This window comes from Colobus angolensis, unplaced genomic scaffold (assembly GCF_000951035.1).
Source record: "Colobus angolensis palliatus isolate OR3802 unplaced genomic scaffold, Cang.pa_1.0 Scaffold457, whole genome shotgun sequence".
Lineage (NCBI taxonomy): Eukaryota > Metazoa > Chordata > Mammalia > Primates > Cercopithecidae > Colobus > Colobus angolensis.
This window is the reverse complement of record NW_012118010.1, coordinates 541,660-555,652: the sequence shown is the minus strand read 5'-3', so window position 1 is coordinate 555,652 and position 13,993 is coordinate 541,660. Positions and strand designations below refer to the sequence as shown.

The window sequence follows — 13,993 nt, the reverse complement described above, 5'->3', positions numbered from 1 at the left end:
AAGAGTGAAACTCCATCTCAAAAAAAAAAAAAAAAAAAGACTGAGAAAATCAGCTGTGAAGGTAGGAGGAAACAGTAGGATGGCCGAGGATGTGTCTCAATATGCACCTCTGGAGTAAGGCCTGTGGGAGAAGGGAGAAAAGAGTAAAACAGCCTGCATCCTTACTCAGCTTATTTCTTCCCCTTTACAGGTCAAAGTATTTCCATGGGAAGAAGGTGAATGGAGAGATTGAGATCCGAGTGGAGCAGGTAGGTAGGAGCTCATCTTTAGCAGTGTTGTCTGACCTTTTCTGCAGCTGGGACTGTTCTTACATACAATCTTGGTCCCCATCTTATGTGCTCATAATGAGCTAAGATTACCAGAAAAGTCCAAGCTCATACCTGGGAGTCTCATTAAATTTCAGAATTATTTGGGCCAGTGGTTTTCAACCTTTTATGTTTTAGCAGAGACCCCTTCTTCAAGGGAAATGTCAAATAGGAACTCATTCTACAAAAGAGAGACACGTAGAGCTGCTTTGATGGAAATGGGCAGGTGGAGCCCAACGTCTGCCTGTTCCATACTGCTCCTTTTGGCCCCTGGGGCATCTCCTTGCAGCCACCTGGGCTAGAGAGCATGGTTTAGGAACATAATGAAGTGCCTTGAATCCTGCCTCTCTCATTTTCTAGATTTTGGGCAGGTGACTTAATCTCTGTCTGCCTCAATTTCCTTATATCATTGTGGGGATTAAATTATTTAAAACCTCAGAAGGGATCAGAATCGCAAATACTATCTCTTGCTATTGCTATTAATATCAACATCCAGGTCCCTTATTTTATGTGGAAAGAAACACGGATTTGTTTAGGGCTGTGTAGGGAGGCAGTGGCAGAATCAGGAGTAGAAGGTGTGGTTCCTGGCTCCAGATCAAAGCTTTCTCCTATTCGTTCAGCGAGGAGCTCCTCTCTGTTAAACACTGTGCTCAGCCTTAGGAGAGCACATTTGAGCATGGGCTCTGGAGCCATACTCCAGATTTGAATCCCAACACCACCCGCTACTAACCTTGTGACTTAAGCTCTCTCCAGCTCAATTTCTTCATCTGTCCATCTGGGGCAATAATAGCATCAGCCTGTATTCATAGGTGCTGTGAGGATCAAATGAGTTAGTCCGTGACAAGTGCTCAGAACAGTACCTGGCACATACTGGGCACTTAGTAAATGTTACCCATTTATCATCAGCATCATTATTCGTTATCCTCCTCCTACTCCTCCTCCTCATCAAAGGCAAACAGTAACTCACGTAGACAAGGTCCTTGCTGTAAAAGCGATTTCAAAATACAATTTTTAAAATAGGGGAGTATGACTGTTCTTCTCCCTGCACTTTTTGAGCTTAGTGTGTCAGAGAAACAGAAAGGTCTCCTAAGCATCAAACTGAGTTGGTTTAATATTAAAACACCTACACTTTGAATTTCAGTTTGATTCTGTGGCTTTCAAGTCAACCCAATGTCTCCTGATTTTCCTTCCATGGCAGAGAGCAGGTTATTTTTGTTCATTTTGCAAATATTTGTCAAGAGTCTACTATGCTAGCTAGCTAATATGTGGAAAACGAGTATATAGAAGAAGAAGCCCAGTCTCCAAATGCCTGTGGTCTAGGAGGAGAGGTGAGCTAAGTCTTTTCTTTTTCTTTTTCTTTTTCTTTTTTTTTTGGGGAGATGGAGTCTCACTCTGTTGCCCAGGCTGGAGTGCAGTGGCGTGAACTGCAACCTCTGTCTCCTGAGTTCAAGCGATTCTTCTGCCTCAGCCTCCTGAGTAGCTGGGATTACAGGCATGTGCCACCATGCCTGGCTGATTTTTTTTTTTTTTTCTGTATTTTTAGTACAGATGGAGTTTCACCATGTTGGTCAGGCTAGTCTCGAACTCCTGACTTCAAATGATCTGCCTGCCTTGGCCTCCCAAAGTTCTGGGATTACAGGCATGAGCCACCGCACGTGGCCTACAGAACAATAACATTGATGATGGTAGCAAACTTTTATTGAACGTTTACTATTTGCTAGATGCCATATTAAGTGTTTTCCATGCAATAACTCATTCAATTCACACAATTTGCCTGTTGCTGAGGAAACTTGGGCTCAGAGAGCTTAATAAATTCCCCAGGCAGGTCACAAAGCTAGTAAGAATGCAGTGAAGCTGGGGTTTGAACTTACAGGTAGAAACCAGGGATGAGAGGTCCAAATTTAGCGCTCCCAGCAGCAGAGGTCACAGTCAACTGAAAGACTCAGATGTGGCCTCGAGGAGGGAGTGGTGTTTGAAATAGATCAAAGGATGGATAGGATGTCAACAAGTGGAGATGGTGGCATGAAGAGTGTGTGAATGGAGGAGGCAGTGTGAGCAAAGATAAGGAGACCAGAAGTACAGGGTATGGAGTGACAGGGAGTGCGGTGTGGTTCTCCAAAACAGGACACATCATCTTCCCCTGCACCCACCCTACTCCTCCCTAATTCTCTCTCTCAGTGAAGAGTGTGACCATCTACCTTCCACCTTTACCAGAAACCTGCTCCAGCTCCCGAATGTGTCCCTCTTCCTGTACCACTGCACCCATTCAATGACTGGATCCTGCTGACTCCACATCTGATATTTGCTAGTCCCTGCACTTCTCCCTTCATCCCCATTACCTAGATCCTTGGCTGGACCACCCTCAACTCTTGTCCAATGTTCCTCATCAACAGCCTCACAACTTCATGTTTTCCAGCCATCTCCAATGTATTCTTCATACCAAAGCTAGAGTGATCTTCCTCAAAAAGCAGATTAGATCCTTTGAAGTGTTAGCTTTAAAATCCTTTCCTCAAAGACTCCTTCTCGGAGCCTTTTCCAGATTTGTATCAGGTAACCTGGTTATTCCCTTTCATAGCTCCTCAACTTTTCCTTCCTGGCCCTTATCTGAGTTTTTAGCCGTACATTTTGAGTGGGATGATTTGCCTGAGGATAGAGACCATGACTGTCTGGATCTCACCCTAAGTAGCACTGGGCCTGGCACAAAAGAGAATTGAAGGAAATATTTGCAGAATGAATAACTGATAGATTCTACAGATTCCAGGCTGCTTGTCAGTTTCCAAGGGCGATAAGTCACCACTCACTGCTTCTTTTTTTTTTTTTTTTTTGACAGTCTCAGCCTGTCACCAGGTTGGAGTGCAGTGGCACAGTCTTGGCTCACTGCAACCTCTGCCTCCCGAGTTCAAGCTATTCTCTTGCCTCAGCCTCCCAAGTAGCTGGGACTACAAGCATCCCCCACCACACCCAGATAATTTTTGTATTTTTGGTAGAGATGGGGTTTCACCATGTTGACCAGGGTGGTCTCAATCTCTTGACCTCGTGATCCGCCAGCCTCAGCCTCCCAAAGTGCTGGGATTACAGGCCACCGTGCCCGGCCACCACTTGTTAATCTCCCCTCAAAACTCTGGGTTTTCCATAAACCATCTGGTAAATACTTGGTTGCCAGCTGAGCTCACCCTGCCTCATCCCATTTGTGGAAATCCCAGTGGCATGTTTTAATTTTCCCCTTTTATCTCAGCAATGCCATTGACCCAACTTGTAGGTACAAAATCTATGAGCAGGACCATCAGGGAACTGCCCTAAGAATAACTCACCCCGGGGCTCTGGGGCCCCTCGGCCAGTGTATGAGGTCTACAATCACACTGAAAAACCTTGGCTAATTTAGAGTCATTTTGATTTCCAGCCATGCCCCTCTGTGAAAGCCAAAAGGTGAATTAGCCAGGAAACCAATTAGCAGGTCGTTTGGGCATTTTTCCCCAGAAGACATACCTTTCCAAATCCATCTTGGAATCAGAATCACTTGTCTTTGCCCATCTGTATCAACGGGCAGGACACATAAGCACCCCCCCCAGGAATCTCACATGCATCCTTTAGCACTTGGGAAAAGTCTCAGGACGGAAGCCACTGTTTAGTCTGAGCTGGCCTCACATTTTGGGATCCTGTCTCCCAACCAAGGGCCAAATTAACCAGATAATTGCACTGTCTGGGTTTTGCTGGACAGAGCGAATGAGTTAGTTGTGGTTGGCCTAGAGGAAGCCTCCACCCATTCTCTCCATCCTCTTCCCCCCGCCCCCCTCCGAGTCTAAAAACTGCTTGCCTCAACTTTTACAGAGCCAGGAATCAAGAAACCCTGGGGAGGCCCGTGGGGGAGATAGCATCATTTTGCATTCTGTTACCCAGAATGCCCTACTGGCTCTGCAGGGCCCTCACAGCAGTATCCTAGTAGGGTCTGAGAGGATCAGGCCAGGACGGTTGGCAGGTCAAACTCTCCTCTGTTTATATTTGAGGTAAAGGGTCTTTTTCTCCACAGGCACAAGTCACCCCTCTGTGGAACTAAGCAATGAGGTTGATGAATGGATTAATATTAAGTAGACTCACAGTTCTGGGACATCAGTGGGCTAGGACTTGCTAGGGTAGAGCCTCAGTCTCTAAATTTTAAGAGACGACTGAAATCACCACCGCTAGTCTTTCCTCCGTGTTAATGGAGGTACCAAGGCAGAAAGAACACTAATGCCATGCTCTAGCAGGCGGAGAAAAAGGCAAGAGAAGGGTTTATACCTGCCCTTGAGCAACTCCCAGCCCAATGAAGGAAGCCAGATGACCCATGGATTTACATATGAATACTAGTTGCTCCTTTGAGTACTGTCCTTGTATAATATTGGGTTGGGTTGGGGTTAAGAAGCTGTCCAGGGGAGGCTGCTGTTGGGAGACTGTTCATCTTCTGCCCTTTATATATTTAACATCAATGTTTTCTGAATGGAAAGGTGAGATATTCCCCTTAAAATATTTTAAACACTGCAGACCCTGTATTTATATTTTTTTATATGCACTTCAGCCTTCAACCCACACTTCTTTCTGGGACAACATTTCTTAGAATGGACCTTAGCTGTAGATACTGACCATAAAGACCTATATTTCAAGAAACAGTTGTCAACAAGATAGAGAAGTGGAGGTTGGATGTTAATTCAGTTTGGTGGTTTGGTAACAGGTTGAACATCATCCTCGTTAGGAAATGATTACTTGATAGAAATAAATGCACCTTGGGAGAAATCTAATGGCTTGCCAAAAGGCTTTGTACTTGGCTTTGTTCTCCTTCTTACTAGTGACTTATGAAATTATATATGCTAATGACTTTAACTAGACGGGAGAGAGAATATGCAGGATTAAATTTGATGTGATCAAATTGAACAGGAATACAATACAAAGTTGAGTAGGTGGTGGCAATTCCTGCAGCCTCAGTGAGAGTGCAGGTTCAGCTGGTTACAGTAGCTCACGCCTGTAATCCCGGCACTTTGGGAGGCCCAGGCAGGACTGCTTGAGCCCAGGAGTTCATGACCAGCCTAGGCAACATTGCGAGACTCTGTCTCTACAAAACTAAAAAAAGATGACTGATGACCTCAAGCTGATGGGCTGAGTTCAAAAACTCAGCTGTGAAGGAGCAAGATTAGGGATTTTTTTTTTTTTTGAGACGGAGTCTCACTCTGTCGCCAGGCTGGAGTGCAGTGGTGCGATCTCGGCTCACTGCCACCTGTGCCTCCTGGGTTCAAGTGATTCTCATGCCTCAGCCTCCTGAGCAGCTGGGATTTCAGGCACATGCCACCAGGCCCAGCTAATGTTTGTATTTTTAGTAAAGACAAGGTTTCACCATGTTGGCCAGGATTTCTCAGTCTCCTGACCTTATGATCCTCCCGCGTTAGCCTCCCAAAGTGACGGGATTACAGGCATAAGCCACCGCACCCAGCCAGGGAGACCTATCTTATTAACATAACATGAGAAAAACCAAAAAGACCTAACATTTGAGTTGAGCACAGCTTAATATGTGCGGGAGGAAATGTGGTATAGGGGTTAAGATCATGGCTCCAGAGTAAGATAGACTGAAGATGAAATCTCAGTTCAGTCGTATTTTAGCTGTGTTTGCTTTTTACCTAAAACATCTCTAAATCAGTTTCCTCACCTAAAAATGAGGATAATAAATTTATTCCCCAGAGTTATTGTGTGAAAAAATGAGTTAATGTAATATGCTGAGCATTTGTTTCCAGCACATGTATTAGGTGCTCAATAAACTACAGTTGAGATTTTGTTACTTCCCAAAAACCTGATACCACTTCAGGCTGCACTATCAAAGCACAGCAGTGAGAATGCAGGAAGGTGGTAGTTCATACACTCCCTCTTACATGCACACACACACACACACACACACACACGATGCTTGTGAGACACTCTAATAAGAGATCCAGTTGTGTGTCACACTGGAAAGGGGTTGCAGCAACCTGGAATGCCTTCTGAAAAGGGATTGGAGTAAGAGAAACTAAGGCCAATAAGGAAAGAGGATTTGTTTAAGGAACTGGAGATGTTTAGTCTGGAGGAAGAAAGGTCTCTGATAGGACCCAGTTTACTCTTTACAAATATCTACCTCTTGAACAAGTATGGTTGATAAAGTAAGTTACCATTTGTTGAGTCCTTATGAGATGAAGCTAAATGCATTTTATGGTTGAAGTAGGCACCTCCATCTTTTAGAAACTGAGACTCAGAGAGAGTATGTGGCTTGCCCAAGGTTGCCCAACTAATAGGTGGCATGGGTCTGTTTTTGAACCCAGCCAGTCTGACTTCAGGGTCCTCTTCTTATCCACTATATACATTTTTTTCTTCCAGTGTTGTAAATATCAAGAACAATAACCAAAAGTATTGATTAAAGCACTTGATATGCATAATCTTATTTCAACCTCACAATGCCTCTTTAAGATGGGTACTTTGAGTGGGTGCAGTGGCTCATGCCTGTAATCCCAGCACTTTGGGAGACTGAGGCAGGTGGATCGCCTGAGGTCAGAAGTTCAAGATCAGCTTAGCCAACATGGCGAAACTCTGTTTCTACTAAAAATACAAAAATTAGCCAGGCATGGTGACGCATGCCTGTAATCCCAGCTACTTGGGAGGCTGAGGCAGGAGAATTGCTTGAACCTGAGAGGCAGAGGTTGCAGTGAGCCAAGATCATACCATTGCACTCCAGCCTGGGCGCAGCAAGAGCAAAACTCTATCTGAAACAAACAAACAAACAAGCAAACAAACAAACAAGCAAAAGATGGGTACTTTGTCCCCTTCTGCAGATGAAGAAGCTGGGGCTCAGAGATGTTAAACAAGCAGAAGAAATGGGTGATAGAGTAGGAATCTGAACCCAGGTTTCTGTGCTGAGCACCACCCTCTATTGTTTCACTGGGGTTCGAATTCAGTCTATTGGTGCAGTCCTACAGGAAGATCGATTTCAACTTGGTCTACACAGAAACTGTTAAGTAGTGCTGACTAATGAGGAATGGGCCATGCCCCTTTGGTCGGTAAGGCGTCTCCTGTGCTGGAAATGCTGTGGCAGAAACTGGGTGGCTAACTGGGGGAATATTTCACAGGAAATTAATGTGCTTAGTAGGAGATAACCTTTGTTAATCTTTTTTCTTTTTTTGGGGGGGAAGTAGTATATTCAAATAGTTAAAAATTGAAAAGCTACACAATGGTATGTGGTGAAAAGTCTGCCTCCCACTCTGCTGCACCAATCTAGTTCTCTTCCATGTACTTAACTGTTATCACTAGTTTCTTGGGCAGCTTTCCAGAGAAGTTTTAAATGCAATGAGCAAATATATATACATGCTTTTCACAAAGGGTAGTTGGTCAGAAAAACATTGACCATGCTATGTATTTCAGAGGGAATTTAATAAGGAGGATTGATTACAAATGGATCAAAGGGGAAATCATTTTACCCAGGGGCACAACAGTCCTACATTCACTGTTTATCACTGTCACTGTTGTCACTGAGGAATCAGGAGCCTGTACTCTTTTTGTTGTTGTCGTTATTTTGTTTTGTTTAGTTTTTGAGACAGGGTCCCCCTCTTTCACCCAGGCTGTAGTGCAATGGTGTAATCATGGTTCACTGACACCTTGAACTCCTGGGCTCAAGTGATCCTCCCACTCTGACCTCCCACGTAGCTTGGACCACAGGTGTGCACCACCATGCCCAGCTTTTTTTTTTTCTTTCTGTTTTTTAGTTTTTGTAGTGATAAGGAATCGCGATGTTGCCTAGGCTGGTCATGAACTCCTGGGCTCAAGCAGTCCTCCTGCCTGGGCCTCCCAAAGTGCTGGGATTACAGGTGTGAGCTACTGCACTTGGCCAAACCTGTGCTTTCACTGAGGCTGCAGGAATTGCCACCACCTGTTCAAACTGCTGTAGCTGTTGGTGAAGCTTCTGTAACCCACCTGAAGCAGAATTGTTGCTGCCTTCTTTGTACCTTCAATTCCTGCATGAATGCCTCCCATTGGTAGAAATGAGCTGAAATTATGTGGCTAAAGGATCTGGGGAATGCAGATTTTAGGCTTTCAGCTCCCATAGTGCAGGAGGGACTATAGAAGGATGAGTGGCAATAGACAGTGACTGGCACAGTCCACCCCTTTGGCTGCTCGACATCTACACATACCTTTCTACTTATCCACACTCCTCTGCACCCTCATTGTTCACTTAATATTTCTTGGAGTTTATTCCATGAGAGTATATGCAGACCTGCCTCATTCTTGTTAATGATGGCCTGGGGTCTGTCATGTGGATACACCATAATTTGTTTTCCGTAATTTTACTATTATAGACAATGCTAAACTTGTGTCATTTCAAACATTTATTAATCAATCTGTAGGATTCACTTCTAGAAATAGGATAACTTGTTCCAAAAACATGGCAGGTGGTGGATGCTGTAATGCACATTGAGGAATGAAGGACTTTTCTTCCAGCTGCTGGAATTGCTACCAGAAGGTAGCCTTCCTCTGTCATTCCTCCTTGAAAGTGCCTCAGGTGAGGAGAGCTGCCTCTCCCAAGGTCACATCTCCTTCCTGGTGGCAGTTACATCCAATGACTGGCTGTCAACGGCTATAATAAATCCCTGTCCCCATCACCCCAGTTTGGGATAACTCTGAAGGGCTATCCAGCTTCAGAGCTTCTTGCAGAGTTGCTGGAGACCTCTGCTGAGATGGCTGTATGGCCCAAATTCTCACAGTCCTGCATCCTTTCTTTTCGTCCCCCTTCCAGTGATGGAGATCCCAGAGAATTCCCTAATAAACCTCCCCCAAGGCTAATATCCATCCCAGGGTCTGCTTTCCAGAGAACCCAACCTGAGAGAACACATTTATAATTTTGATAGATATTGCAAAATTATTCTCCATAGAGGTCATACAGAATTCATCCATAAGACTCTTCTGGTCTTGATTTCTGGGACTGTACATGACCTGTGAGTTCTGGAGTCCATCCTGCACAGAATGCTCTCCTGGTTACAGCCCAGGCATGGATGCTGAACTCTGAAGTGCTCCATAATTTGATCTTCCTATTTGACCTCCTTGTGTTTGAAATTCACCAGAGCTTGGTGTTTCTCTGCAGGACTGAGTCGGACAGAACTCTACCCGCTCTGATCCACTAAGCCTTGTTTTGTTAACACAATCCTGCAAGATTTATTTGTTTGGCTTGGCTTACCCTGACCTCAGACGTTCTGTTTTGTATTATTTTTAAAAGCGTGCAGGTCTCCATGGAGGCCTTTTTCTTTTTAAATCTAAGAACCAGCTGGGGGGATAAAAAAAGCAGGTGGAATACTAGGGCCCATTAGCTGAAACATAACTCATTAGAGGAGCGAGTGTTTCCCTTCTTAACCATGGCATTCATTATTATAGGTTTATCAGCTTTCTGGGTCTACCTTTAGGCTCATCAACTTAAGAAGTCTACAGAAAATGGAGAAACAATAACATTGATGATGGTAGCAAACTTTATTGAACATTTACTATTTGCTAGGTACCACATTAAATGTTTTCCATGCAGTAACTCATTCAATCCACATGGTATGCCTGTTGCTGAGGAAACTGGGGCCCAGAGCTTAAGTAAATTGCCCAGGCATGTGACACAGCTAGTAAGAATGCAGTGAAGCAGGAATTTGAACCCAGGTCTGGCTGACTCCAAGGTCCTAGTTCTTAACCAGAGTACATCTGTCAGAATATATGCTGGTCATGAACTTGTCTTTACAAAGCTTTTTGCCTTTCCCCTCTCAGCTTGAGTACATATCCCACAGTATCTTCCTATCTCACCCTACTCTTTTGATCTACTGGGTAAATTACAAATTCATATGAGATGTTTTCCCAGCAAAACAGTCCTCTTTTCTTGACTAACCCCAATGGTTCTTATTCATCATTTCATGTTTCTGGCTTATTCTTGCATAGTTTCTCTGTTAACAATTCTGTTTCTTTTCATTGTTTTCCCCCAAGGGTTGATGTTCATTATTGTCTTTAAACGTAGCTCTCCATCTTTATCTTTTTTTTTTTTTTTTTTTTTGAGACGGAGTCTTGCTTTCTCGCCCAGGCTGGAGTGCAGTGGCTCGATATCTTTTTTTTTTTTTAATAGAGACAGGGTCTTTCTGTGTTGCCCAGGCTAGTCTTGAATTCCTGGGCTCAAGTGATCCTCCTGCCTTGGCCTCCTAAAGTGTTGGGATTACAGGTGTGAGCCAACACACCCAGCTAAGCTTTATGTTTTTAGACTATCTGGATAGTATAATAGCTTGGACTCTCAAGCCAGATCAACTAGGTTTGAATCCTGCCTCCACCACTTCCTGAGTAACCTTGAAGAGGTAATTTAACTGCCCCATGCCTCAGTTTCCTCATATAAAATAATAATAAGTGCTCATATAGTTGTTGTGAGACTGAAATAGGTTACTGTAAGACTGCATGAAGCACTTAAAGCAGAGCCTAGCATATAGAAAGTGCTTAATAAATATTATAACTGTTTTTATGATCAGCTTCACATCATTGAACACATTTGCCTGAGTAATTTCTAGGCTTCAGTCTCTTGAAGCATTCAGAAATAGAAAGGATATAATCCACGCACTAAAGCAGTTTGCAGTGTAGTTTTTGGGATAAAAAAACATAAAAAGCTCATGTTTCTCTGTGTGTGTTGATTATTTACACATATGTTCAACCATAGTTCCCACTGATACACAACATTCATTTCTGGATGGCACCTGTCATCCATTTCTAACTTCTTGATAGTAGATAGCACAGACTCTGGACCTGAAGAAAAAATGCAATGAATGTTTGTTGAGTGATTGTGTGAGTGAGTTGAAGGTGTAACATAGTCGTAGAAGGATAGAACCAGGGAGTGTCATAGGAGACTGTCTAATCCTGCTCCCTTGTTTAACAGCTAAAAGGTTCAGAGGGTGGAAGTGACTTAGCACACACGTGAAATTATTGTTGGAGTCCAAAATGTGGAGAGCACTAGCTTTCATCTCCCGGGTCACTGCTTTTCCTACTACAGTTCTCCCCCTGCCCATGCCATCTTTTGTTTTTCCCTTTTAAGAAGCCATTAGTCCCTTCTGATGGCTTTAATAGCAAGCAAAAAAATAGCAAAAACAAATGAGGTTTATATTTTTCACATTTACCTGTGAGAAGCCTTCTTCTTGGGAGGAACCTAGGATAGAGTGCTGAACCATAGCTGATAGCCAAAGGAGAGCTCCAAGCAGTGAGGGCTTGGGAATGCCAAGACCAAGGCTGAATGAGCCCCACTAATTCTAAACACAACAAGGACAGCGTTGCCCGTTGCATGACCCTTTAGACTCTCCTCTTCTTTTCTGCTGGAGGAGAGTACAGCATCCTGGTTTGGTAGCACCATTTAGCACCTGCACTGGAGATGAGAAGGAAGGAGGGATGGGAGTCAAAGGGAGTTCATCCTCTTGCACTAGGAAACCCAGCTCAGAGTTCCTTAGCCTTTAGCTGCTGTGTTTGGAAATTCACATTTCCTTACTGCCATGCCATTTCATCAGCATCAGCACGGCCCCCTGTTAGTACCATTGATAAATGAGACTCTGGTAGAAATTAAGTGGACATTCTGAAAGAGAATTCAGTAAGCCCTTTCACTTCTTGAAGGATGTATAACAAACAAAACAAACAGAGCTTGTCTTATCTGAACCTGTTCCTTCATTCAAGAAACAGTCACTGAGCACCTGCTCTGTACTTTGTCCTAATGACAGAGCCCTCCACACTCAAAGAGTTCTTTATCTGATGGGAAGATAGACATTGAAGGCAGTGGCCATAATGTGTTGCAATGAGGGCTGTTGTAGAGATTTATCTAACCTTGGGATGTTCTCAGGAAAGACCTCACAGAGAAGCTGTTGTCCAGCAGGGTTTGGGGACAAGAATTAGGTGAGGGTGAGTGGGCAGATGTGCACACTGGGCCTTCTAGCTAAAGAGCATGATTCAAGTCTCAGCTTGTCACATACAGGGCAAATGACCAGGGTATGCCCTGCATGAGAAAGGAGGTGGGAGACGAAGCTGACAAAGAAGGTGGAGGGCAATCTATTCAGGGTGGGCTATTAGTACAAGGCATGCAAGTAAGAATTGTGTCCTAGAGGCAGGATGTACGTACTAGACTTCTTAAGCCACGGAGTGCTGCAACCGTGATTTCATTTTAGAATGCACAGGCTGACAGTGGTCTTAGAAGATTGGCTGGATAGGAACGGTGGCTTGAGACTGGAGGCAGAAAAACTCAGCTCTGGATTTGGTGCAAAAGATACCTTATCCTTGAATATGATGCTTGGGTAGGAGGCACATTTAAGGGACTTCATAAGTGTTGAGTGAATGCATGTACATCCTCTCCACTGTGTTCCTTAGCCACTTGAGCCATTCTCATACCTGCAATTCGTATTTGAAACTAGAAGAGAAGAGATGACCTATTTTTCTCAAGACTGAGAGGATGGAGTCAAACCCACATGATGTGTTTGAGCTGGCATTTCTTGAAAGTGAGCCATTGCCAACCTTCTCTTGTTCACCACCTTAGTCCAGCCACTTGGAGTAACCCATTTCACACTGCATATTTCAACTTGCTCCCAATCTGCCTAATCCCCAGCCTTGTGATTCCTTCATCTGTTGATGATCTCCCTCCCCATGCACTACTGCCCCTGGTTACACCACTTCTCCAGCATGGCCTTCAGCTTTTGTGTGGCTAGTCTACATTTTCTGCCAACTCTGCTGTTGTCTCTACCATTTGGGGTCTGGCCCACTCCCTGATGAGAGGAGCCCCCACTGGGCTCACCCTGGCCCTGCCAGCAGCCTCTGCCTGGATGTGCTTACACAGTGGATTTGAGCCTTTGCATTTCAGTGGGAATCAAGGGTTATTAATTAACCTAGGGTGGAACCTATTATGAAACATCCCAGAAAACCGGAATGAACCAAAGGGACTTCTGAACTCACAGCAGGGAAAAATGCCTTTTAATTGACTTGGATGACTTCACCACAAAAATCTGTCTGGCTGTTATGCTAAACTGGAAACTAATCTATTAGATTGTCTAAGGAGTCTCCTAGCCCACTCCAAGCAGAGTCTCCTGAGAAGGGGAGTGGGCCGACATATCCACAGGACTCATGCATTGAAATGGCTTCCTTTGGATCATACACAGTCAGGGCGCAGATTTCCGGTGTTAGAGAATGAGTTTATGTGCCCTACGATGTCAGAGAGAGAGAATTAGGGAGGAGTAGGGTGGGCGCAGGGGAAGATAATGTGTCCTGTTTTGGAGAACCTACAATGTCTATCTTTAATATCCCATAGGATTTTAGTAGTTCTAAGACACCATTTACTTTACAGTAGAATTCAACCTAAACTGGACCTGTCTTGGTCCAGTCTTGGCCCTCTCATCTCAGGAAGTTTTAGAGGATGACATGAGAGAGTTTCCACTGGCGGTGCATGAGGCCACTGACACTGTACAGCCCGGGCTCTGAAGGGATTAATGATCATAGCTAGTGTCTAATCACATGCTTACTAAGTGTCAGGCACATGCTGAGCATTTCATATGGATTAGTGTGTTTAATCCTCATCATGACTCTATCATGAGCAGGTACTGTAAGTTCCCCCATTCTCCAGATGATGAACCTGAGGCTCACCCAAGGCCACATAGCATACAAGTGGCAGAGCTGGAATT

General features: G+C 44.2%; 1 protein-coding gene across 1 annotated transcript in view; it reads left to right on the top strand.

Moving 5' to 3' along the window:
- Window positions 1-13,993, top strand: part of SYN3 (synapsin III) — a 598,011-nt gene that overhangs the window by 85,327 nt on the left and 498,691 nt on the right. Inside the window, exon 3 of the mRNA XM_011958047.1 lies at window positions 191-248. Within this exon, the coding sequence (XP_011813437.1) occupies window positions 191-248 (58 nt within the window). The remainder of the gene's footprint in view (window positions 1-190; window positions 249-13,993) is intronic.